Genomic DNA, 27934 nt, shown 5'->3' on the forward strand with positions numbered 1-27934 from the left:
CACTGAGCCTCGCTGTGACAGATGTAGGTTAAAGTTACCTTCTGTTCACTGTCCAAAGCCTCAATCAACTTTAGCCTTGTTGGAGGAAAAACTACACCATGTTGTGTCAGCTTTACTTTTTAATGTGAGTTCTTTTGACAGGAGTTTCTCTTCTGAGGCAAAGAATGTTGCTATGGAGGGAAAAGCTTTCCCAATTCAGGCGACATTCCTGCACAACCATGTGATAAGAAAACGTTTCTTTGAAGTAGTAGTGATGAATAGTTGGCATATTCTTTCTTTTTTGCATGTGCTTTCATTGCATTTAGTTAGCCTCATAGTTGAAAAAAGCACATCAAATTCAACGAACAAGAGTCAATGCAGTTGCCTCGCTCCAACCTTTACCATGACCTGGATGACTTTGAATCGAAAGAGATGTGAAAAAAACCCAAAAAAACACAATTTTTAGGAAGCACATAGGTATTTTTTTTATTTGTAACACTAAGTTATAAATGACTGAAGCCATTCTTATATTAAGATAACAATTTGGAATGTTTGCATGTTTTTCTTGTTGACCTCGCATGACTCTTGCAAATGAAAGGCGCACCGAAAATTCCAATCTACCGCCAAGACGCCAAATGTTTTCTACGACATGTTTTCTATGCTACTGTGCTATGCTTTGTTTGCCAAACTGTCACTTAATATGCTTTGATTTCTATTATTTATGAGTTTGAAAAGCCAAACCTTATCACATGTCATCTTGTGGTTTGGTTACATGTTGAAAAGACAGAGTGTGGACACGTGATCCGTTCCCTAATTTCCTCACAGTTTGCATCCTTAAGAAAAATAGTTCACGTGATAAGGAACTTATGACCAGTGGTGCTGCGTGTGCAGGCAGCCTGTGTAGGGGGCCTGCTTGCCCCCTTTTGCGCGGAGGCGTATGAGTGAGTGAGTGTGAGCAGCAGGTGTGAAAAGGAGCCGGGGCCTTATCATATAACCTTTTCACAAGTCGCACTACAACAACAACAGGCCCTCCCTGATATTATTGCGTCAACAATGTCGCAGGAAGTCTTGAGGATTAGAGCAGAGTGGGGAACATGAGTATGGGTGCCATACGCTCGGAGTGGCGAGTCCACGCCACCTCACCCCCCACCCCCCACCCCCACCCCTCTTTGTCTTGCGGCAGTGTTGGGGTTAACTTCTCCGGCTCGCTCCATGGCCCGAGGTCAGGGGGGAAACAGGCAGCCAGTCAGGCATTCTTTCTCTATGACTATGTGTGTGTGTGCTGTGGCTGTGGCCCACTCTGTGCTCTTTGACTCTGTTGGCCTTATAAGGCATCCGGCGTCATGGCAACGGCGGGGCTTGAATAGCAGTGTCAAATCCCTGAGCACACAGACACACGCTTACTCTCCCTAAAGAGGGAGACCTAGCCGAGAGAGGCTGACTGAGGCTGAGAGGAGGTCGGGTGCACTCCACGGAACAGTCTGCCTTCCACTGGAGCTCCGTGACCTGCTTTTTCCTCCTTCTTTGACTAATTTATTCCTATTGGAGGAGGAGGAGGAGGAGGGTGGGAGAGAAAGGACGACACAGTGCAACAGTACACCCTGACTCCCTGGCAGGGAATGTGAAGAGGTTCTGGCCTCTGCTTGTAACTGTTGGATGGACAGTGACTTCACAAGACAGGGAAGAAAGAAAGCGTCTCAGGGGAGGTCGACTTTGTTTTTGCCTTTTTTTTTTTTTTTTTTTGTCTTGTGACATTTGAGCCTTTCCAGCAGAGTTGGAGGCGCTTTAAGAAAACAGAAGTCAACTTCAGACAAGAGGACTAATGAATTTAGTTGCCGCAGAAACCACACAAGCATTTTTCCAGGAGAAAGAGGGAGCGTGTTGTCTTTTGCAGACCTTTCTGCTTTGAATACGACCCTTGCAACCAGTGTCAGCATTCTTATGGATTTGTTCGCATCACCTTTAGGTGACAGATCGGTTCTTTGCTACATCCCCTCATATAGGACACATTTGATTCCTTCTCCAAAGTTTCTGAGTGGATCAACATTCGCGGGGCTCATTTCCCCCCCCCTTTTTCATCAGTGTCACCTCTGCCTCGACAAGTCAAGAGTGAGTCTGGACTAGAGCTGGCCCAGATCAGCAGATAACACCTCGGCGCTGCACGGAAACTGGTTGGACAAGTTTCGATGTTGGAGCAGAGGGCAGGGTAGTTTAACCCTGCCTGAAGGAGAACTGTTTTATTTTCCTCTCACTTGTCCTTTTGGAAGAGCGCAGTCACGAATCGAGTCACGAGTCATGGCGACTGTTTGCTTCTTTGCCGTTGTGCTGAGGGATAGCTGAGTTTGTTCTTCTTCTCACAGGGGGAGAGTCTGTGAATGAAAGTAAGAGGGAGAGACCAGAGTGGGAGACCAAGTGTAATTTATTGTTTCCTGGGTTAGAGCAGGCTGCGCCCTTTTTTTTTTTTTTTTTTTTTTTTCCTTCTCCTGCCTGAACTCTGAACCACTCACTGTGTATGTAAAGTTTTCTCAGGAGCCATTGATTGGAGGTCAGGGCAGCATACACAAGGGTGAAAGGCAAGAACAGAGGGAGCGGCCAGATTATAGAGCACCAGAGTGCCCCGGGAAGGATCGCCGGGTCAACAACAGACGACAAGGAGGGAAAGGTCATCGCAGAGACAACTTTTCATCCTTTCGCCTCAACTCTACCTTCAAGATCACACTGGAGCTACCCCATTGTCACGCAGGGTCACTTTCTTTTGACTCGGAGCGTAGTTTAGAGCCAGGGCGGGTCGGTGTATGATCCGCTCACGGGGCGGCAGGACTTGGAGAATATGGCCATGGTAAGCGGGGGATGGGGCAACCCCAACGGCAACACGACGGGACTGGAGGAGAAGGTATACCTGCGCAGGGAGGAGGAGGAGGGCTCGCCCCGCGCCGGAAGCAGCGATGTGGACGTCGCCGACGAGGACAAGGCCTGCGTGCTGGACTGCGTGGTGTGCGGCGACAAGTCCAGCGGGAAGCACTACGGCGTCTTCACATGTGAGGGCTGCAAGAGCTTCTTCAAAAGGAGCATCCGACGCAACCTCAATTACTCCTGCAGGTAACTTGTTTAGTTTAGCCTTCGGAACAGATCAAATGTCTCCTATTTTTCTTTCCGCAAAGCATCCACATTTTCACACTTCCTAGAAATAGAACGTTTTTCCCTTTTGCAGCCCTTACGCGCTTGTCATTTCCTCGTCAGAGAATGACCTGCCGTACAAGTGTCACAAACAGCCCTGGCAAAAAGGAAAAACGTGATCACCCCGAAGGTCAGGCGTGTGCTGCTGGATGGCCTCAGAGGGTCACTATTGGCATTTTTTGTGCGGTGCCGAACACAAAGTGTCGCAAAGTCAACGCTTTGCTCGTGGCCCGGGGAGTTCTCGGCCACATAATGCGGTTATTCCTTTTCTCGTAATAATACGCTAACCCTGAAAGGAATGCGTCTTTTTAATCAGCGTGTCACATCCAGGGCTGAAAGGAATGTTGCCGCAGCTCGTCTGCTATAAAAGGCGACACAAGGGCGTGTAGGGTTGATGATTTACAAAGGTCACAGCCTTGAAGAGCTATTCAGACACGCCAGCTCACACTTTTCACTCATCATAGAGGGCCATGAGAGGAGGCGGGGAGCGGCGGGCGGGGGGGGAAACATGTGCATACAAAGTGCTCATTGGAAAAGCACTCCGCGTCGGAAGGTTCTCGTCACCTTACGTTCATGTTTGTAATTGCAGATCAAACCGGGAATGCCAAATCGACCAGCACCATCGCAACCAGTGCCAGTATTGTCGCCTCAAGAAATGTTTCCGCGTTGGCATGCGCAAAGAAGGTTAGTTAAACACGGCTGCCACTAAGCTCCCACAACAGGTTAGCAGGTCGCCCTGGCAGCACTTCAAACTGCGCACTTTTAAGTAAATCACCATTTCGAATGTCAAATGCTTCATTTGGGACTGAAAACTAAATAGGCTTAAAACAAATGGCAAATAGATCACTGTAAAAGTGGCCTTAGAAAGAACAACAAAGTCATTTGCAGCACCGCTCAAGCTCCATCAGGTTGGATCGGGAGCGTCGGTGCACAGCCTTTTTCAGATCGCTCCAGAGGTGGTCCATCGGATTCAAGTCTGGGCTCTGGCTGGGCCACTCAAGGACATTCGCAGAGTTGTACTGAAGCCACTCTTTCGTTGGCTTGGCTGTGTGCTTCGGGTCGTTGTCTTGAGGTCCTGACCGCCCTGGGGCAGGTTTTAATCTACGATGTCTCTGTATATTGCTACACTCGTCTTTCCCTCAATCTTCCTACCGCTGAAAAACACACCCGGAGCATGATGCTGCCCCCACCGTGCTTCACAGGAGGGATGGATTTGGTCAGGTGATGATCAGTGCCTGGTTTCCTCCAAACATGACATCTGGCATTCACACCAGTTCAATCTTTGTCTCATCAGACCAGAGAATTTTCTTTCTCGTGGTCTGAGTGTGTGCGGCGGCACGGTAGTCGACTGGTTAGCATCTCCGCCTCACTGTGCATAAGGTTGTGGGTTCGAATCCGGTCCCGGACTTCCTGTGTGGAGTTTGCGTGTTCTCCCCGTGCCTGCGTGGGTTTTCTCCAGGTACTCCCGTTTCCTCCCACATTCCAAAGACAAGCATGGTAGGTTAATTGAACAGTCTGAATTGTTTCTAGGTATGATTGGGAGGTTGCATGTTTGTTTGTCTCTCTGTGCCCTGCGATTGGCTGGCAACCAATTCAGGGTGTACCCCGCCTACTGCCCGAAGACAGCTGAGATTGGCTCCAGCACGCCCGCGACTCTCGTGAGGATAATGGATGGATGGATGGTCTGAGTGTCCTTCAGGTGCCTTTTGGCAAACTCCAGGCAGGCTGCCATCTGCCTTTTACTGAGATGGTTGTCCTGGAAGGTTCTCCTCTCTGGAGCTCTGACATAGTGGCCATCGGGTTGTTGGTCATGTCCCTGACCAAGGTCCTTCTCCCCCAGTCACTCACTTTAGCTAGGCGGACAACTCTAGGAAGAGTCCTGCTGGTTCTGAATTTCTTCCATCTATGGTTGTTGGAGGCCACTGTGCTTAAAGTCAAGTCAGCAGAATCCTTTCTGTATCCTTCCCCAGATTTGTGTCTCGAGACATTACTCTCTCGGTAGTCTACAGACAATTACTTTGACTGCATGCTTGATTTGTGCTTCGACACGCACTGTCACCTGTGGGAACTTTTATAAAGGCAGGTGTGTGCTTTTCCAAATCATGTCCAATCAACTGAATTTACCACAAGTGGACTCCAATTAAGTTGGGGGAACCTCTCAAGGATGACCAGTGGTAGCATTATGTGCCTGAGCTCACTATTGAGTGTTGTGGCAAAGTGTATAAATACTTACGTATGTACATGTGTTTTCTTACTTTTGCATTTTTAATACATTTGCTAAATAATAATAGTAATAATATACATTGTCATGATAGGGTGTTGTGTGTAGAATTTTGAGGAGAAAACTGAGGCTGTAACATAATAGGTGGAAGAAATGCAATGGAGATAGATAGATAGATAGATAGATAGATAGATAGATAGATAGATAGATAGATAGATAGATAGATAGATAGATAGATAGATAGATAGATAGAAAGATAGATAGATAGATAGATAGATAGATAGATAGATAGATAGATAGATAGATAGATAGATAGATAGATAGATAGATAGATAGATAGATAGATAGATAGATAGATAGATAGATAGATAGATAGATAGATAGATAGATGGATGGATAATTTTCCTTTCCTTTACCTGCTAACCATGAGGGCATATGTGACATTTGCCAGTGACCCAGGCTGAATATTTATACTGTCAACTGAAGGCATGTTGTCACCACAGTGCTCAACCCTGGCAGCTGCTGATCTTGTGTGATAAGCGGGTGCCTGAAGGCAATGAGCCCTTTTGAATAACAGGAGAAAAAGTGGCTGCTCTCACAACATATTTGAACAGGCACACGGGGGAAAATAAACACAAAAAGAAATCATTTATTTCCTGTATTTAACTATTCCTATGTGAACACTTTCATTTCAGCATCAGGTCACAACTTTTTCTCCGTACTTTACCGACTATCATGTTCAATTCTTTCTGACATGTTTGACTCTAGTGTACAGAACTGACCTATGGTGCACACCATGGAATGACATATAGCATGGGTTAAATCGGGCCTGGTTACTAATGACTGACTGAAGCCGTGACGCATGTTGTTGCTGTTTCCACACTACCTGGAATTGTGGAGCTCAACTTTGTTCCAGTGAAAGTAGCATTAACTTTTGAAGCGATTATATACCACTGCTTGATGAACTTAGAAGTGCTACACGTAGAAATTATTTACAGCATGCTGAGCTTGGCCACTGCTAGATGTATTCTTAAGCAATTCTATTATGGCCTTTTCCAGTAACTGTAAGGTCACTCGGTGGAACCAAGACCCCCGCCAAGGCTGAACTGTTAACCACAGTGGAAAAAAAATAACATGGACTTTATAATTGTTTGTCCATTTGAGGATTATCCAAAAAGTGGTGTCATTATGATCCTGGAGGGTAGACTGTTCAATGGATTAGAAAAAATAAATAAATTCCTCGCCCCTTTATCTGCATCAACATGAAAATTGAAAGCACATGCAACCCCCTACAGCTTCTGTAATCCGTAATGTATTTTGTGCGGGAGTCTGTGAGAGGCTGTCCTTGAAATTTTTTGAGTCAACTATTTCTAAATGGCAGCTGTGACAAAGGCAATTTGTTAAAAATTGAGTCGTACTGTATAGAAACCCTAATTACTGTAATGTAGATATTAAAAACAATTAAAATTGTGTTAAGTAACGGGTAACCGGTTAGTAGCTATTTCTTTTGAACAAAGCATAAAAATCGGTGTGTGTGTGTGGTGGTGGGGGGGGGGGGGGGGGGTTGGGGGGGATCAGGAACAACAACAGACAACCAAATGCACTAAGAGCTGCAGCAACCCTCCACACACACAGTACAATTTGGATCTTGATCACAGTTTGTGTGTTTGTAACTTGAGATCTCACCATAGTCAAAAACAATGTCTCTTTCATCAGTGTTGAGAAAGTCAGGACATTTTTCCTTAGACACAATGCCAGTGTTTTTCAAACTGTATGCCGCGGCACACTGGTGTACGAGATATTGTCAGGTGTGCCGTGGGAAATGATCTAATTTGTGTGCCTGTGCGGTCTAGCGTCTGGCAGCGTAATCATGTCTTTACTACGTTGTCGTACTCTTCCATACCAGCAGGGGGAAGCAGCAGCAGCAGGTAGCCAATTGTCTTTGTTTAGAGACAAGTGAATTAGTGACGCATGTTTATCCAAACAGACCCATGTTTCACACTGAGTAAGTATCAATATAAAACATTATAAAATACTTTTTTCTTTGTGTTTATTTAATTCCTATTCAAGACGTTATAATATAACATCATTCTTCTATGTTAAAAAATACTTATATAAACAATTTAAACAATCTTGCTAAAATAAGCTATTTTTTTTTCTTCAAAATTTCAGCTGCTGGTGTGCCGCGGGATTTTTTCAATGAAATAAATGTGCCTTGACTCAAAAAAGTTTGAAAAACACTGCACAATACAATTCACATTAGTAACTCTTACCAAGGGGCAGCATTGCAGATTAGAATCCTTTTCTTTGGTGGAGAGGAGCTTGAGCGTAGACAAATGAACAACTGAAAACATTCAAAATTAAAGTTGAACAAAATTCATGTATGAAAAAAAGAGACCTTATCATTGGAGCTTGATTGCTTTTTTGCTACATGCAATACGAACAGTACTAACTTGTAGCATGCTCAGTTGCTGCTGGCCTAAACTCGATCAGAAACACTGACCTGTTTTTACAACTGAAATTCTAGTATTGCTTCCATAAAATTGTAATCATGTATTACTAACAATCCATTATATTAATTTCAGAGCATATTTTGGGTTCTCTGCGTCCAATGCCCTTACATGTAATATTTGCTGTCCAATCAGGTTTCAGCCTTTCTTTGCTGGCTAAGCATAATCGGAAGCCCATTTCTATATAATTGTCGCGATACGCATTAAGTCCGGCCACGGTGGGGGGGGTGCTAGTGGTAGTTTGTCGACGGTGGTAGTCGGAAACACTAACGGAAGCCCCTTGTATTGTGTTGGGGTTGAAATGAACCTGTTTTTCAAGTCAATACTGGGGTCAACTTGAACCCAACACAATACAAGGGTTAAAATTATAGTCAAACCATTACGATTACGACAAGGGACCGCAAATTTTTAGTAAAATGCCCAGCTCTGCAAATTACCTTGCTAACTCAATTAAAGGACATCAAAGATTAAAGAAGAACAAAAATTACAAACGAGTTAAAAAAAACAAAATGTAAAAATAAAAAATAAAAAAAACTGTGTTATGACAGTTACCGGTTATTTCATGTTTTTGTAATGATATTAGATAAATATTGATGCAATATTGATATATCGCAACTATGCACTCCTATTTTTTTTTAAAAATTTTTAGTAAAAGTAAAACCACCGTGTCATGCATATTCATATATAAGATATATAACAGCACTCCTCCTTGTGTCCCCGCAGCTGTCCAGAGGGGTCGCATCCCACCTTCCCATTCAGGTATCAGTCCCAACTCCCAACGGGCTGGCGGCGCGGGAGGCGTGTTGCCCGCTCACCTCGGGGCAGACTACTTCAACGGGCAGCCGGTGTCGGAGCTCATCTCCCAGCTGCTTCGGGCCGAGCCGTACCCTCACAGCCGCTACGGGACGCCATACGGCCAGACGCAGATGGGGGCTTCTGCGAGCGGAGCCCCCGTCATGGGCATCGACAGCATCTGTGAGCTAGCTGCTCGACTCCTCTTCAGCACAATCGAGTGGGCCAGAAACATCCCGTACTTCCCAGAGCTGCCAGTTTCTGAGCAGGTCAGTCAAGGATGAGCTACCAATATCAAATTAAACATCATTGAAGTACAATACAGGTGGTGGTGGTGGGGGAGCGGTGGGGGTAGTCATGCGGGCCTGGGAGGTAACAACTTGATTCCTACAGGTAGCGCTGCTGAGGCTAAGCTGGAGTGAACTTTTCATTCTGAACGCAGCCCAGTCTGCTTTGCCACTCCACATGGCCCCCTTGTTGGCAGCGGCCGGCTTCCACTCGTCCCCCATGTCTGCCGAGAGGGTGGTGTCCTTCATGGACCAGGTTAGGGTCTTCCAGGACCAAGTGGACAAGCTCAACAGACTGCAAGTGGACACGGCTGAATACAGCTGCCTGAAAGCCATTGCTCTCTTTTCACCCGGTAAGTCTGCATGTGACCTGGAGTGATGTCATGTCAAATGTCTTCACTGAGAAACAACTGGACTTCCATCTCCATGGAAATAATACAAGTTGAAATGGTCTTTTGTAATAGTATTTCCTAAGGTTGTGATGTAATTGTCAAAGAAGCCCTTTTATAGTTAAACTGTAGTCAGTTAACCTAGCAGAAAAATAAACTAGCATTACTCCATCTTTTGTGGATTTTCAATTATGTTGGTTGTTATGTTATGTATCTAAAAACATGATTCAAAGAAATTACAGTCTTCTTTTCTGGACATGTTTTCATCAAACGTGGAAGATTTTTTTTTTTAAATCGAGAGGCAATGGATTAGCATGTAAATTATAGCCTACTGCGGCTCTCTCAAATATGGCTAAACTCTAAAAAAACATTTTTTCTTCAGATTTTAGCCCCTTTGTACTTTTTTCGTTTATTGGAAACCAAAGAGTTGAAACTCAAACTAGAGCCCGGTAGTAACAGAGACGTATGCAAACATGTTGCAATACGATGGTCATGAACCAATAAATTGAACTACAATACGAAAGCAAATTGTGAGAATCACCTTCACCTTCAAGAAGTATAAAGGTGAGAACTAAACTACTAGAGATGTTTTATTGTTTGACCTTTGTTGAGTTGGTGCCATGGCAGCGTGGTGTGATAGTGGTTAGGACATCTGCCTCACAGTTCTGAGGTTCGGGGTTCAATTTTCAGCTCTGGCATTTCTGCGTACATTGTGCATTTCCGTTTTGTCTCTATCTGTTTGTCAGCATTCCATGAACATGACTGATAGGTTAAATGAAGACTAAATTGTTCTTAGGGTTGAATGTGGGTGTGATTAGTGGTTTATATGTGCCATGCAAAAAGCCCAAAGGCTGTGACAAGTATTTAAAAAAGAAAAAAAAAGGATGGATGGTTCAAAGTTTTTTGAGCTTTTACTTTATCAAAAACTTTCTGTTTCTGTTGTTTTGATGTAAATTTTTTGGGTCCCTGCAGGATGTTAAGAGGCAGAGTTTGTTGTCATTTAAAACAGTGTTTCTCAACGTTTATTGCGCCAAGACTCATGCTTTTACTTTTTTCTTTAGATAGTTGGACAAAGGTGCATTATTTGTCCTAAATAAATACATTTTAGACCAATTAAGTGCAATTGGATAATTGACATATGATGTCTTACAGTACACTGGTTGGGAATCACACGTTCTAAGCACAACTACAGTTGGGTCAAAAGTAACACAATTTGGGGCAAAAATGGACTGATCCACTACTTGGGTCAATTTGAACCCCCCAAAATTGGTTGAGTTTGTACAATACAACCCCAAAAATTGGAGTCTTTTGTACAAAACAATGACAAATTAAATTTATAGCGAGCAAAATCAAAGGTTCTAAAAACAGGTGGGTAAAAAATGGACCCAATTTGGGTGAAAAAGTCACGTATCCACTACTTGGGTCATGATATTTGACCTAAAAAATGGGTCATTTTTGTACAAAGCAACTGGAAAAATAAATTGGGTCATTTTGTACAAAACATCAGACAAAATTGGGTTGTCTTGTACAAAACAATTCAGAAAGTAGGGTCAGATTGACCCAAGTGGTGGGTTGGTCACTTTTTGACCCAAATTAATTTTAGAGTGCAAAATCAAAGGTAAAACAGTTAAAACAATTAGGTAAAAAAATAACCCAATTATGTATAAAAATGGGGCGGACTGCCACTTGACCCACTTTGTTGTCGTTGTTTTTTCCCCACAAAACAACCCCCCTAAAATGATTGTTTTTTTTATGGCAAAAAAAAAACAAAATAGGAGCAAACTGACCCAAGTAGCAGTTGCCCCCCTTGTGTCATTTTTGACTCAACTGTTTATATAGTGGCAGAAAATTCTAATACATACCCAATAAAGTGGGGACCTCCCCTGTGTGTTTGCTGTCAGATGCATGCGGTCTTACTGATCCAGCCCACGTGGAGTCCCTGCAGGAGAAGGCCCAGATGGCCCTGACCGAGTACGAGAGGTTGCAGTACCCCAACCAGCCTCAGCGCTTCGGCCGCTTGCTCCTGCGTCTGCCGGCTCTCCGCGCCGTGCCGGCCAACCTCATCTCGCAGCTCTTCTTCATGCGCCTGGTGGGCAAGACCCCCATCGAGACGCTGATCCGAGACATGCAGTTGTCAGGGAGCTCCATCAGCTGGCCTTACGCCCCGGGGCAGTAGTGAACGTACGGACACGCTGAGAGAAGACGGGAGGATAAAAGAACATGAAAATGCTGGATATTAGGTCAATTTATTTGCAGCACTTGTGTGTTAGGCTTTGGTCTTCATCTGATCTCTCTTTGTCCCTTTATGGACTATTGTACAAAAATTAAAATGCAGACTTAGGCCATGAGCACATATACTACCTCTTCCCACATCACTCTTAATGTGATTTAGTTCGATTCAAGTGCGTGTGTGCGCGTGCGTTTACGTGGGTATATGTGCGCGTGTTTCAGCGCACGCGCGTGCGTGTGCGTCATCTGCTTTGAGTCAAAATGAAGCCACAGTATGATCTGTGTGGGTCAATTCATATTGTGCGGACTGTATCAAAGTTGTTACCAAATGTATTGAGTCATGTTGTTGTAGCCCGTCTATGGGAAGCCACGTGGCCATTTATTTGATTTCCATTTAAAAGTACTCGTATGCTCTTTGTCGTCACTTCAGCACACTAGAATAACAACTGTGTCTTTCAACAAGTAAATGTCACGAGCAAGGCAAGCAAATCCGTGCACTCGTTGGCAACGGTGTGCTACATTGCTACTTACTACCATGAGTAAAGGCATTATAAAATCCCACTAGTTAACATCTACCTTTGTACTAGTGGCGCGTAGATGTCAACTATTGCACATTTTTGCACAATTAATGGCAGTTCCATAGTGTATCATACAATACACTGTTTGCTATATTATTGCTCCAACTCTCCCTCTGAAGCTGCACTCATTTAGAAGTTGCTGCCCTCAAGTGACCGAAATGCAAAATACTTTTTTGCGCATAAATAGAGTGGCTTTAATAGCCATCACTCATCCATCCATTATCCGAACCGCATAATGACACGCTGAGTAAGTTCAATTACGTTTATGAAAAAAAAAAAGAAAACATCCTATAGCTCCCCAGACTGTCACATCCTTGTCTAATATTATTACCTCATGTTTTATTCTCGAAGACAAAGATTGTACAGTGAACCATAAATGCGCTAAAAGTACATTTAAAGGGATCAATGTCCATCGTCACAAGAATGTATCAGTCATTTTCTCCCAAAGACAGACATGTGCATTGGGTTCACAATATATTTTGAAACGTAATTTAAGGAAGCGCCCAAAATTGTGTATAGCTCATAAATGAAAGGTACGACCATTTTTTTTTAAGGTTACCAATAGTTCATTTATAATTTGATAGACATCTTGCATGTAATCCAGTGTTGTAAAGCAAACATGGCCTTACAGAAGGTACAGAATGATAGCTTTGCTCAAGCATGGCACTTGTCGGTACTAAAATGCTCATCTATTTGGTTAACGCTACAAACAATGATTCAAAGTGATGCTTGATTTTTTTCTCTGACCTTCTACTGTATATTATCGGTCAAATTGTCAAAAGAGCACCACTTCCTCAAAAGCTCAAAACTTTCTTCACTTTATGTTGTTTGTCAGAATTAAAACTATAGTGTTTTATTTGCGCTCCTTCATTAGCGTTGCACGACTTGTATTTCTATGACCTTGCCCAATTAAACTCAATGCAGATAAAATTAAATGTTTGACAGGCTGTGTTTTAGCCTGTTTGTATGCACACTCATGTGGATACCAGCAATTTCGGAAATTGTTCCTTTAGTTTAACTATTCGTTTCTTTTTCAATACAGGAAAAAAATAGCATTATAGCATATGCATACAGTAGATTTGGGTTTCTGATACAGGATATGTGCTATATAACGAGTTCATTATTTTAAGAAACACTGCAAGATTATTGTCGACCAAAGATTCATCAAATAGTTTGCATCAAACACAAAAGGCCCCATAGTCACATACTATTGTCAAACTCTACTAGTCAACTAGTAGCTACATTACTTACATTACATTTTTACAAATTATATTTACAGTATATTGCCTTGTTCTATTAAGATGACTAATTACTAAGAATAATTTGAATAAAGTTATAGGTAAGGTAGTTGAAATTTCAAATCAGAATGAAGCAGGAGAAAACTTAGACAAGTCGTGCAAAAAAGCTTTTCGTTTTGATACGATTATGATTATTACAGTGGTGTTGCTAAAATGTATTCATGGTTACTAGTTTACAATCTTGTGGGGAAAAACACATTTTCTCTTATTAATCAAATGTTACCTAGTAGTTTGAAACGGTAAATAACTTCACTTCATGCCTACCACGAGAAGGTCTTTATAGTGGTACTTACTTTCCACTAGAGAGCACTAACGATCCAGACCAGGGGTCAGCAACGTTTTGAAACTGAGAACTACTTTTTGGGTAGTGAAACTGCAAAGGGATCCCTACCAGTGGCATACACACCCCTGAAATAACAATTGCGCTCAAATGCATGACATTACTGACCGAAGATACATACAGTACTAACATTTTATTTTTCAAATGTTTTTTCCAAATTCTCAGTAATGCGAGTGTGTTTGAAAAAAATAATAGCAACAAAACCAAGTGAGATGCATCTCAGAGCTAAGTGGCACTATATTTTTTTAGTATAGCAAATCAAAAAGATTAAGTTGATCTCACCGGTGATCTAATTTTACAACCGACCCGCGGGCTACTCAAGGGGTCCTTGAATTTTTGGAATAATTCAAAGAAACGTTCAGCTGATTCATTCTTAGAGAATTAGAAATGTTTATTATTTCATGAATTCAATACGTCCATCGGTTACCAAGGTTTGTAATAGCTTAAAAAAATTCATATAAAAATAAATGGTTCACAAAAGGTTTATCAGATGACAACAATGTTCTTGAAAAACATACACGTGTACAACAGATCGCACCTGTGCCAAAGAATTTAAAAAATATACAATTGATTGTAACATTATGCATTAAGTTGATCCATACATTACCAAACATGTAATCATTTTCATTGGCCTTGAAGTAACTTTATACAAAATAGTTGCATAGGTTATTCGAGTCACTGTTCTTTTCAGAAATTTGCATAGACACGAGAACATTTCAAATGACTACTTATTTGAGAACAAGCGACTCCAGTACAAAGATGACATCAAGAACCAAATAGAGTAGACGCAGTACTTAAAGTTGTTCCTTTGACTCCTGCAGAGCATAAAAACACAAATAGTCACCAAAATATTCATGGAGAATAAAGAGATGTTGAGATTATTTACAGTAGAAGTGGTTAAAAAGTGTCCCCTTTTTTGGTCTCACTGACTCTGGTATTCAGCTTAATTAGAAATTGGAAAAACTATTACCCTAATGAAGGTTAACAAGTGACATGTTCTACACAATGTTGTTGTGTATTTTCTAATTAAAAATGGGCAACCAGCAGAGTGTGCTGCTATCTAAGTCATTTGTCTGCTTCCGTTTCAGTTGCCTCACATAAATGACTAGCATAAAATCATAGCCAAAATAGTATTGTAGATTATTATTACAACATTACAACATCCGATATGTTCCCTGTGTGCAAGCGTGTTTTTGTGTGTCCAGAGAACACTGTCAGAGTCCGTCCCAGTAAGCCAGTGACTGTGGTCCAAGCATAGCAGAGTGTCAGTGAAGCTTTTTGGAGTGTTTTCAGAGTGGTATCAAGTTGGCGTAAGTCTATGAGTGGCTCTTGTCATAGTTCTTCACCATGCGCTTGATGTGGAAGAGTTTGTGTCTCAGACTGCGACACTCTTTCTTCTTAGACTGGTACTCTGGTGTCTGAAAAGTAACGAAAGAGTTTATTGTTCTTGCTCAAGGTCACCCCCTATAATTAAAGCTCTATGCTATGGATATTCACATGGGGGGGAAAAAAACTCATGGTGTGGCCTCAATCATACCCTGACATCAAACCTATTGAGAACTTGTAGCGCATCCTTTGATCAGAGATTTATGAGGATGGATGGGAGTATACCACGAAATGGCGACTATAGGAGGAAAACGTGCATTCTCAAATGAGACGTGTGGCTCCAGTGGCTTGAAAAAGGATCCATACCCCTTGAACACTTGCACAGTTCGTGACTTTTACTAATCACATACCTGAATTATTTTGTTACAGGCACAAAGTAGCACATTATTGTGAAGTCGAATGAAAATGATACACTGTTTAGAACAATTTAAGCGAAAATAAATCTGAAAAGTGTGGTGTGCATTTGTATTTAGCCCCCTAACTCTGATAGCCCTAAATGCAATCCAATCAATTGCCTTTAGAAGTCTATACTGAAAATTAGTAAATAGAGTCCACATGTGTGTAATTTACTCTCAGCATAAATACAAATGTTCTATGAAGGCATCGTGTTAGGAAACGCTCGTGAACAACGGCATCATGATGACCACAACTTGAGCTGTTTTGCAAAGAAGAATGGGGGAAAAAAAATGTCAATGTCCAGATGTGCAAAGCTGGGGGGGGCATACCCCAAAAGATTTGCAACTGTAATTACAGTGGAAGGTGGCTCTACAATGTACTGATACACTGTGGCTGAATACAAATAAATGGCACCACACTTTTTTATTTGCCTAAAATTTGATGTATCATTTCCATTCCACTTCATAATACCACAAGGAGTTGTGGTTGTAATGTGGTAAAACGTGACTAAAGTTCAAAAGGTCAACTGTGGGCTTGTGAAGCCCTTTCAAACGTTTGTGACTACAATCGCATATACACAACAAACAAAAAAACTCGACTTCAAGGTTTCTGAATACTTTTTCAAGGCACTGTAACCTTGGACGTAGCATTTCAATAGATAAGGCAAATTGATGAGGGGCTCCTATGTGAAAGTAACTAACGATTTTTTGGGTTGTTTTTTCAAAATGATCTCTTTCTAGTGCAGACCTCTTTATTTGCAGTGTACCTCTATAATAATTAGAAAAAAAAAATATACCGGTACATTTACTGTAATATACACTGATTATTATTTAGGAAAATGAGCAAAAACAGGATATCTCTGGCATAGATATCGATACAATGTTAATGTTTGAACAAACATGCCGTTTTTGGGGTCTCCTGAAAAGTGATGATTTTGGAGGTACGAGGATTCCACCCGACAGAAAGATCTCAGCAAAACCTCTCTTGCGGTGTTTCATTAAAATATATTAATCTGCCAAATCAATCTTAAAACAAATACCTTTCCTCTTTTTTTGGAGCAATTCTATCAACACATTTCCACACTGTAAAATTAAAACCACTTACTGACCCGCTTAAAGTCTTTCAGATGATTATATTCCTCTGCAACACCCTGAAAAAAAAACAACAAAAAAATGATACTTTTGTTATATTTGTGGTGGTGTCACATCACATACTGTACATGTGCTGGGCACTGGATGCATTTGCAATCGATCTTTAAGTAAAAAACATTACAAATAGTGTATATCTGTTTGGACATTTTCGTGGGGTGCTCTCCAATCCGGCCAATCTGGTTTTCCTCTCTCACCTGGTATTTGGCCGAGGTGTCGTCTAGTGTGTCCAACTGCCTGCTGAGTTTGTTGAGCTGGTCATTGATGTCGTCCATGTCTGCACACATGCGCTTGTACTCCTTTAGGTCAGCGTCAAACTCTGACTTGTAGTTGTGACGTTGTTCATCAGATGTGATGTCAGGGTACATGCTGGGAGGGAAGACAAAAGGCACTCTCATCTAAAGGAAGAATTGGCGGTCCTCTCGAAGAAAAAGGTGTGCGTGTACGGTCTGTGGAATATCTATTTGATTCTATGCAAAGGATAAATCATAGCACAAACTGCTTTGTTCCTTTGGCCGAGCTCCCTCATGCATGAATATGCCTCACCAAAAACTAATCCCCGGGACAGAATGACAAATATACAGCACAGTGCTGCTTTTTATTTGCTCCAGTGAAAGTCAAAAAATACTCTACTTTATCCATCTGTTCCGCTCCAAACAAATATTTTGGCTGGAGTGTGCGGTAAACAGAGGTTTCTTTTCTAATCCAACAATCATTTATTCAAATTGGAGAATTAAAGCCAGGTCCTGAGAGAGCAGCAAAATCTGTAATCTACATGATGTCCTCTTGGTTAAGGTCATCTGCACCTCTCTAATCCCGAGCGTGTGACGATGGAGGCTTATGCCTCACCTCTCCCACTCTTCCACATCCAGTTCGTTGCCCGTCTCTGCTCCTGTGGTGTACTCCGTCTCATACTGAGACTCATCCATGTCAGGGTTACGTCTGCGTCGCTTGGCCCTGTTAGCAGAGGGTTTACGGCCCCCGCCAGTCTCCTCTGACGGGCTGGAGCTGGTCCTGCCACCATGGGAGAAAGCCTCTGACGGTCGGCAGGCGGTCCGCTCGGAGTATCTGTTGGGTCGATCGCAAAGACATAAGAAAGACTCGGTTAAAAGTTGTGTTTGAGGGTTACATTGTCACAAATGGACTCAATACCCCGTTTATAAGAATAAATGCAGGCTTTTCCATCAGCCGCAATCCTAAAGTGGACAAGTGTCGGACTGAGCAAAGTAGTACATCAAAACACACAGTGCTTGAATATGAAAAACTACAGGATGGCTCATCTGTTGTCTTGAACTCTTTTTAATTTGAGGCGTCATCAATAAAAAAGTGGTACTATATGAGGCAATTGAAACAAATTCAACATAAAAGACCGTTTACAACAAGGATTATTATAGGGCACACACTCATATTAGCCTTTGTGCCTTGTAGGGGTCCTCCATGAGGGGAAGTAGTGGCAGTTGTTTTAATAACATAAGCAGGAAACGTGGCCAATTCTGTGGCTTTACAAGGGGTTTGTCAAGGAATCCAAACGGAGCAGTGGAAGCATGTCAATAACATGAAGACGATGTTTATTTTGGAACTCGCCAACTGCTAAAGGTCAGAAGCTTACAATGGTGGCGGCTTGTTAAATAGTTCATCAGCATTAAGATCATAAAGGGTACGCAATATGTGCAGTATTTGACATGCGCTGCAGTTGAACTTGTTGTAAAATGGCCACCAGAACAAAAATCAATAAACACGAGCGAAAAACAAGGAAAAGATAATCCCGCACTGGCTCAAAGGTCAGAGGCACAGCTCATTCCGTGGGTAGGGCGATATGTTTTTTTCTTTTTTTAAACGGAGTAGACTTTGCATGACGAGTCACATGTTTGAGGAGAGATGTTGCGCAATGGACCCACTGGTTGTTGTCGTAGGTGTCCTCATTGAGAGAGCTGCTGTCCAGCTTGGCCGGGGGATAGGAGATGACACTGTTTGCTGAAGCATTGAGCAGACCACCTCCTTTCTCGGACACCAGTAGGGTTGGGGCATCCTGAACACTTCGGCTTTCCTCCACATTGTTCACCTACACAGGAAGGGAAAACAGACGGAACAACATAAACATCACATTCACAAAGACTGTAAACCCAGGTTCCTTTCCGAACTGACATCCTGCTCGAAACATGTATTCACCGCTATAGCACATACTGTATCATAACTCTTATGTTAGAATGTTAGAATATTGTACATTTTCCAAAGAGCCAAAGCAGAAGCAGATTTCAGCCCAGCCCCCCAAAATAATAATCACAGTCTGTGAAGTAGTCAGGTGAAATGCAGCTTCCTGCCTTGCAGCTGTATGAGAATTTGAAGTACACAGCTCATGAAAGAATCCCAAAAATGCCCTCTGACTGAGCAGAACTACTACACAAGCGGTGCTCTGAATACTGCATAACTGTAGGATCAGTAAAAAGAGAAAAATTAAAAGCCTGGAATTTGAACAAGGTGAAGTAAAAAAAAGAAAGTCAAACTGTATTTTTTTTGTTGTTGCTGTAAATAGTGCTGGATTACAAGAATGGCGTGGAGCAAAAGAAAACACATGTAGAGCAAAGTGTGAGAGTGCTGTTAGTGGCGGAAGAAATGAATCTAGAGTAGGACACAAGTATTATTTGTACTTGGACATTTTCAATGAAGATTACATTTTGTCATTTCAAGTCGTTATCTCCATGATGCATAGCATATACACATACAATATGCAAACCAAAAGTAGACAGCAAAGCAAAAATGAAACTCGATCAAATGTTGCCCTTCAAACTACAATACTGTATTTTGGCATTTGAACATCTGTTGGAGACCAGCCCCATTCATGTGGTGTTCTGCAGCCTGCAATAATTCTGTATTACCAGAACACTGACACCACTAATGACCTCATGAATTAAACACAATGGAGCCCAAGCTGAGCAGAACGAGGCCAGTGTGTGAGGTCATCCTCAGCGCACTGGTCCAGTGTCAAACCAAGTCTGATGACTCACTGTGTGACACTACTGTGCACGTGGTGCAATAACTATGAAAGAACATACAGAGAAGTAGCGATAAATGCCATACCACACCTTTGTGTTATATCATTTTAAGACAACATAAGATGTGCAATAAATGAGTCCTGGTTGAATAACGAGAAATTGTGAACATTGTAAACACCGAAACACATCCTACATACTCTACCGGTGTATATTTTTTTAGACTGACAGACTAAATAACAGCGACCGAGTCATCAAAATGTCAAAACAACTATTTTTTTGTGGAAAGTTGGTTTTGGCATAGTTTTATGGATTTTGTCACTGTTTACAGTTCATCATGGAGATATCTTACGTTACTGTGAATCTGACTATGACATATGGGCATCTACAACCGAAACTAGTGGAAAGCATGACTCTTAAGTTGTAAAAACACAAACTATGATAGCTCACAGCACTTTTGAAATGTGAACTTTTCACCACAGTAACTTTCTACACTTTTCAAAGATGGAGCGTCTAAACATACCAAAAGCACTCATTGTCATTCAAACTCGGAAACACATTACTTGAATATTGGCCTATCAAGTCAATCATCAATCCCCATTTCAGGTAAGAGTCTATGAGTGTTGTTGACGTTTATAAAACTCTGTAGAAACCACCTGCTTGCTTACTATCTTCTCATGTCGCTAATGATTAATCTGAGTGAAACCAGGTAGTAGACCATGAACAAACATTCACTGAGTGCTAACAGCCGTGCGCTTGAACAAAGTCACTCATCAGAGGAAACGCCGTGAAAGCGATACAACAATCGGCATTTGAACTCACAACAGGCATGAAAGCGTGATGCAAAGCGAGCTTCTGAGCTTCACTAAGTTCTGAATGGCCAGTCATCGCACGTATCTTAGAAATGATCATTTAGAGTAGGTGACCACATGACCTACTTACTCACTTTGCATTGTAAAACTAGCAGCATTCTAATCTGTCACATGCAACAAGCTAAACACTTTGGGTTCATATTGGGGCATATGTCATTGTGTTTTTTTTTGTTTTTTTCTAACTTAATCTACTTGTCATAACAAAACAAAAAAAAAAAAAATTAATCAAGGCTAGATTCAAATCCCTGACCCCATTCCCTTGACTACAGATAGAGAAGGTAAGAACTGCGGGTCAATTAGGGTCAAATATGATTTCTAGTCATCAGTGCAACGTCATGCAACAGTGTCCAGCAAGCTCTTGTCACTTACCCATTCCTCTACATCTCTGCCCTCCGATGCCTTCCCGCCAACCAGAGGCCCATCCCAGAAGATGTTGGGTTTGCCATAGCGCCAGATCTTGCCTCTAGTTTTGTGTGCATAGAACGCGGCGACAGCCAGGGCGATCACCATGAGGAATCCACACACCATGGCGACTCCCTACAAAATCAGGGACATGGGAGTCAAATCTGAAGGTTACAAAGATAAGATGTACCACAAAGACCATCTGACCTGCTATCTGGTATGAGTGTACAAATACATAGAAAATGTCACTGCTTGTGTCTCTGTGTATAGCAAATAAGTAGCAAACAGTTGATAAAAAAAAAAGGTAACTATCACAAACATGACTAAAGCCAATCCAGAAAAAAAGAAGGGGAAAAAAAAGGCCACAAACCTCTTGAGGGTCCACAAAGCAATAATGGTAGAGGTACTGGTTGTATATGGGGAAGCCTCCAACACCTCCCATCTGAGAATAGCCTGTTTGGTAGAGGCTCTGGCACATCATGAGCATGGGGTTGTAAATCACATTGGATGTTCCCTGGGCCATGGGGTTTACGCCAACTATATACACAATGTTTATGATGCCCTGTAACATACAAAGTTGACCATTGCACTAGGTTTAATACTCATGGATTGAGCTCAAATATCCACATCTCAGACAGCTTTCAATCTTACTGGACATAATGCATTTTATTCTATTGTTATTTTAGGACATGAAGATCATCCGAGTATAACTCTTTGAATGGAGCACAAGAAAATGCACACTAAAAGAATAATTGATTGAGACTTGTAAACAAGTTCAAGTCATGTCAATATATTACTTCAAGGTGCTGCCTTTATGGAGCAGGCTTAGAACCCAAGTCCTCCGACATAAAATGTAAACAAAAACAACTGAACCCCAAACGGGCGACTGAGATGAGCGGAAAGCTGGGCTGGGCAATACATTTTACAAAGGGAAACTGTAAAGCTTGCCGAGGGCAAAGCCAACATGCTAGCCAACTCAACTTTGTCTTTATTATTTTTAATGTTTTAATGTGTTGATACGGTACCTATTGTTATAATTAGGAAATCCAATGTTTACACACATTATAAGTGGCCATTAAAATGACAGCTTTAAACATTGAAAATTCTAACATTCATTTTGTGCACCAACCGCCAACTTACATCAGCCGTTTGTAGTCACGACTCCCAAATATATAGATAAGTGGGAAGTATAATATTACTGACAATGACGTACAATAATGATACCAGAACTGGGCATTCCGTTCCAGGGACAGAATGGACCGGACGGACGGTCCATAAAATAGACCGGACGGACGTTTCCAGTCGGAATCGTAGATGCGGAGCGGCCTCTAGTGGCGGTAGCAATGAAGTTTGGCCGTACAGATTCGCAATGTACGGCGTACATGTTTGAAAAAGCGTTCCCGCCTGTACAAATTAGGCCGAAGGCGCACAACTTGATAGGCACGTAGTCTCGATAATGTCTTGGTCTCAGTTGGTGTGGTCTTGACCACAACACTACTGTGTAGTTCAGATTCATTTATAAATCAAAGCTACAACCTAATAATTTCTTGTAAATGTTAGATTGCGTTTGGCTGGGTTGTACGAAGAACAAGGTGCAATCTTTTGGGAATATTTGCCGCTGTACAGTCTGTGCTGTTGCCATTGTTCTACCAACTAAATGCAAATGTGGGGTAAGTTAACTATTAACAGTGTGAAACCATCACCTTAATTGTAACACTCTAGCCAAGAGGCCTTATTCTGTCCACCGCAGTGTCCAGTCTTTAGTCAGGATCTCATATCTTATGTACATGTTATGTGATTTCTGGTTTAATCCTCTCCTACATTAGATTTACTGTACATCAGTCTTGTTTTTTTTTTTTTATGAATGCTAGTTGGAGTGCCTGAGTGTGTGTGACTGACTCTTACCTGCAGGATAGCCATGATGATACTGGCAATCATGAGGGCCAGAAAGTACTTCCTGCTGCGGATGGCGCTAGCTTTAGAGAAACTGGCAATAAAGAAAGCCAGTGCCCCGATGAAGTTGATGGCTGCCATGGCAATCATTGCCGTTTTGGCCGAGTAGGGGGAAATGTAGGAGCCCTGGTAGTTGCCATAGCCTCCATAACTGCCATAGCCACCATATCCTGAGCCGTAGCTGCCTCCTCCATATCCACCACCGTAGCCGGATCCATAGCCATATCCCATTCCCATCCCATTAGCATACTGCATGTCCCACATGAGAGTTGAGGCCACACAGGCGAAGATGGCCAAACACAGCACGATGACAACAGCCATCATGGCCTTGACAATCCCTGGAGGCGACAACCATTTGTAGAAGTGCTGTGGCTTGTCTTCGATGTAGTAAGATCCCGGCGGAGGAGGGTAAGCGTTGTAATCACTCAGAGGAGCATGGAAGCTGCCTGGTGCGCCAAACCCATTGTTGGATGGTGGGGTGTACACAGGTGGACTCTCGTAGGGCTGTTTGTCAAACATCTCTACAAATGCCAAGAAACAGACAAATGAAAGAGATGAAACACAAGCACTGAGAGCAAACTCAAATGTACGAGTGAGTGCCAAAGAGCAGAGCGCTGATATGAGTTATGTTACATTGCACGATTGATATGGAAAAGATGGGCGTGGCTGCCCTTCGTAATGAGACCTCGTAACAGAAACGTGTAAATAATTGACTGTTTGCGAGGACTGTGGTTACTTGGCGAAATATCTGTTACCTGTAATCTGTTAGTATGGTTGTTGAGCATGCACTACTGTACATACCAGAAAAAAATAATAAGTGAGGAATAAATATTGGAGAGAAATCTCAAGCTTCCTCTTCAACTTCTTCAATGTTATTGACATCATACAAGTGGGGTTAAAATAAAACAGACTACACAAAACAGAGATGGGTACGTTTTGCACGTGTAATTTCATCACATTTCTACAGGTTACTCCTTCATAACTAAAGTCTACTTTTAACAACTGTCCAAAATAAATGCATGCAAACGAGGGCATACAGCACTTTCTATATATTGTATCTTAACATTGTGTTAGCTTATAGCTGGCGTAAATCCTGTTTTATTGGGGGCAGAAAGTGTTTTTATGATCTTGTCATAAACTAGTTCAGACCTGCTTTTTGTCATTATCAGAAAAAAAATGAACTATGAGTGGAATGACGTCAGCTTTGAAGGCCTTTCACCGAGCAAAATGAGAGTCAGCGTGGAGATGTCTGTACCAGGGCATGCAGGGAGCTCAGCCAAACAATACGTCCATTTTTTTTTTTTTTGAGTCTTCACGGGCAGTTCGAGTCTTTCTGCTACCCCCGCAATGTCCGGGCCTTCACGAGTTTGCATTTTCCGCCTTCAACTCATTTTGTTTTTCTTCTGCTCAACATCTTACAAGGGGGCAAGGCCACAATTCAACAATAGCCATTCTTCTACACTAATGCCTTTGAGCAAAGGACAGAGAGAGACTTCTGAAATGAGAATGTTAGTGCATCCCATGCGCCAAATGTAATCTCAGCCAAACTAGGCTATAGTCTCACAAGAGAAAAACTTGCAGTATGACAGTTAGTGGAAAATACCAAGTAATGTGCCCTTGTCTGCCACTGTAAACATTCAACGGCTGGGACATAGAAAGATGTGCTTGCTGGCTATGCCCAGTCTACGGCCATAATTCTTTACTCTCTATGGGACAGAGGGGGTCTCGCCTCAGAGCCTCCATCCCAGACAGCAGACACCCTCCTATCATTCCTCTGTGTTCTTACAACCTCCAACATTCCCCCTGTCCTTACTGCCTGCCTTTGTTTGGGAGCGGGAGGGGCAAAAGTCAGGGCTTCGCACAGGAACATTGTTGTCATGGAGTTAGAGTTCAGGAAAAAAAAAGAAGAAAAGAAAAGAAAATTGGGCCACTGTCCTGGGAGTACCAAACAACAGCCCCTCTGTGTGTCCCCACGTCTCCATATGAAAGAGTCAAAAAGAAGGGAATGCAGGTGCAAGCAGGTTGTGCAAAGTAGTTTCTCATCGTCGCTGGCCACTGAGTCTTTTTTGCAAAGATATTTAGATACAAACTAACAATGGGATGCTACAGGCAACGCATGGTACGGTCCGGTTTTTGTATCCCGGTTTGGTACATTGGTGAGTGGTTTGTGCATAAAGAGAAAAACAACTTTTCCCCTATCAAATTATTTATTTACTTTGGTCGTTCAAATTCAAATTCAAAAGTACAAATTCTGTAGTTTGTAGAGTACTGAATAATATAAATGATTAAGTGTTATTTAAACAGAGCTCTTTCTAATGGTAAACTGCATTATTATTTGTGTACATGTGATTTATACAAAAGTAAACAAAACCATTACTTATTTAACAGTTGGATTAAGCATGGGTCAGTTGATCCAAGTACGGTACTCATCAGAGTGGTATCATCTGCCAAGAGCAAAGGACTCGGTCCTTCCTCCAAGCAATCGACAAGAATAATTTACAAAGATAAATCACAACTTTGAAAGAGGTCTTGATTATCAAAGCCACAACTACAAGGAAGATATGCTGAGTGTTATAGGTTAACCAAACCACATTGATCTTCTGTGGTATTTTCCCAACAAGGGAAGCCTATTTGACATGTTGCACCAAGTTCCACAAAGACGGTGTGAGTCATTAAGTATTTGTGTGGACTGAGAGTCATCACTACGATAATATTGGCCCAAGTGGTAGTTGAGAAGCATTTGTGTAACGGGGGTGGGGGGGGGTATTTTGGTATCGATCCGATACCAAGTAAATATGGGGTAGTATCGGCCGATACCGATACGACACCGAGAGTCAAACCAAAAAAAAGCAGCAATGTAACGAAAATACAAATACAACAATGTCAAGTTGACAGCTATAATAGCTTCCGTTGCACAATATTTTTAAAATAAAGTTAATAACTTTTAACACTATAAAAAATAATGTTACTACAACAACTAAGTACTTGTGTAGTATCGATGATATCGATATTCGGATCGATCCGCCCACCCCGATTACGTGGTCAGGTCAGACGCCCACCAGGTTCAGCCTGAGCGCCACTTCAACAGAGAGCCTCTCATTTGCTGCCACCACTGATGGAATTTCACTCACACGGTCACATGTCTCACATTAGTCAAAAACAGTTAGGCCCCTGCCTCTTTTGGGCTGGGACCCACTTCCATAACCTTACCACAGGCCTCAACCAAGACTTTCTATCAGAAGACACAACACCAAAAACTAGATTCCAGACGCGCCTGATTCGGCACATTTCTTTATGAGGGTTGCACTGCATCTAGGAAATATGAAGTATAAAGGTCAGGTGTCTAATGGGCGTGAGCATTCACACTACTGTTCTGCAAAACAAATTGTGAATGGAACATCATTAGCTCTCAATAAAAGAACACAGTGTATTGCATGAAAGACTTTTGTACCAGGGGCATTATAGTATCCAGTATGTTATAATCAATACAGTCAATGAGAATTGAATTTTACAACCAGATGAGATGACAGGATGACAGCATCCCCTATTTGACCAAATTGATTCGGAACGGAAGAAAGGAACTTTAGATATTTTAAATAAGGTCGTAAAAGGGGTAGTTCAAAGCGACATTTGGCACTTTTTTATCTAGTCGCCTACCTGAGGACCACTGGGAGGCAAAAATCCTGGCTGTCCTTGCTCCAAGTCAAAACAATTCCAAGTTAAAACAGTGGTTAAAAAAAAACGAGAATAATTCACTCTTGTCGCGCTATCTTTACAGCGAACCTCTTGTAATTGAGGTAATTTAAAGTAAGAAAAATAAAGTACTACTCCACTTCTGACGATCGCATGTGTTTCGCTCAGCAGCCTGGAGCCGAGTGCCGCTCGACATCCAGCAGGTCCGCGGTGATGTGGCCGGCCGCACAACACCCGCTATATTGCATGTGTTCTAGCGCCAGGGGTCAGCCTTGGTACACGAGTCGCTTATTAACTCAAGATTAAAGTTATTCTGGATGAGGCTGGGTGATGAATGCAAATATTATTATGATATCAATATATCATGTTGTTATTTGTTAGCAAATTGTTCTCATAATATACTCACTTCTAGCCACATTATTAAGTACACCTGTACAATCCAATAAGATCTAAATTGGCTTCCTCCTATTTGAGAAGGACGTCCTTAAGTAAAAAAGAAAAAATATATATCTTTCAGGTACAATACCTATTTTGCTAACAATGGGGGGAAATACCCAAAAAGGTTTCCATTCATTAACTGACTGCTAGTGAAAGAAATTCCAGTTTGTTTGGTTTTTTTTGCTGTTTTTTTTTTTTTTTTGAGAACATTTTCACTCAGCTCACTATAAAGATGGGCTCTTTTGGTTTCCAAACGGCCCTTCAGATTTTTTTGTTACTTAAATGAATTTATTACCCAAAATAATGTAAAATCTAATGCAAAAAAATCATGCAGTATATATTTTTCATTATGTTTACTACAAATATATGCCTTTATTTGCTTTACATAGTCCTACGAAAATACGAAATACAAAATCAAACATAACTATTTGTAATTGAAGTTTTAATACTGTAAACCTTATTCTACAAATTCATTTAAAGTGAAATGACACACAATTGCTGCAAAACACACGACACAACAAAAATGTGAATTAAAATATGTACAACAAACAACACATACATCCAAATAACTTAAGAAACACCACATGCCTCAGCTTTGAGGCGCTGATTCAGTTGTCTGTCTGGAAATTATGTAGCCTGCTTTGGAGAAGATTTTTTTGTACAGTCACATTTCACATTACCTAGAGTCCGATCTACTCAGAAAAGCTTTTGTGTATCTGTAGGTGGTGTGGAACTTTGGAACAGCCTGGATATCCAACACAAGCAATGCCAAAATATTCACAGATTTAAACTGTTATAAAACATATGCTCTGGTCACAATGTAGTGAGAACGGGTCTTAATGCCATGCAATTTTTT

The 27934-nt window shown here is 41.8% G+C and overlaps 2 protein-coding genes across 2 annotated transcripts; one reads left to right on the forward strand and one right to left on the reverse strand.

Moving 5' to 3' along the window:
* Positions 1-1383: 1383 nt before the first annotated feature.
* LOC147138240 (nuclear receptor subfamily 2 group F member 6-like) lies at positions 1384-15648 on the forward strand. The gene is made up of 5 exons (XM_086046804.1): positions 1384-3078; positions 3746-3840; positions 8611-8948; positions 9073-9319; positions 11257-15648. Exons 1-5 carry the CDS (start codon positions 2810-2812, stop codon positions 11529-11531), a joined length of 1224 nt encoding a protein of 407 aa, XP_085902930.1. The 5' UTR covers positions 1384-2809; the 3' UTR covers positions 11532-15648.
* Positions 14164-26835, reverse strand: LOC147138241 (occludin). Its single transcript, XM_086046803.1, has 9 exons — positions 26605-26835; positions 22900-23468; positions 21365-21556; positions 20962-21129; positions 18629-18792; positions 17580-17798; positions 16928-17099; positions 16691-16732; positions 14164-15218 (listed from the first exon to the last, which is right to left on the reverse strand). Exons 2-9 carry the CDS (start codon positions 23464-23466, stop codon positions 15117-15119), a joined length of 1626 nt encoding a protein of 541 aa, XP_085902929.1. The 5' UTR covers positions 23467-23468; positions 26605-26835; the 3' UTR covers positions 14164-15116.
* Positions 26836-27934: the final 1099 nt, after the last annotated feature.

The sequence above is a fragment of the Filicampus tigris genome, chromosome 12 (genome assembly GCF_054856515.1).
Source record: "Filicampus tigris isolate MCC_2025a chromosome 12, RoL_Ftig_1.0, whole genome shotgun sequence".
NCBI classification, from domain to species: domain Eukaryota; kingdom Metazoa; phylum Chordata; class Actinopteri; order Syngnathiformes; family Syngnathidae; genus Filicampus; species Filicampus tigris.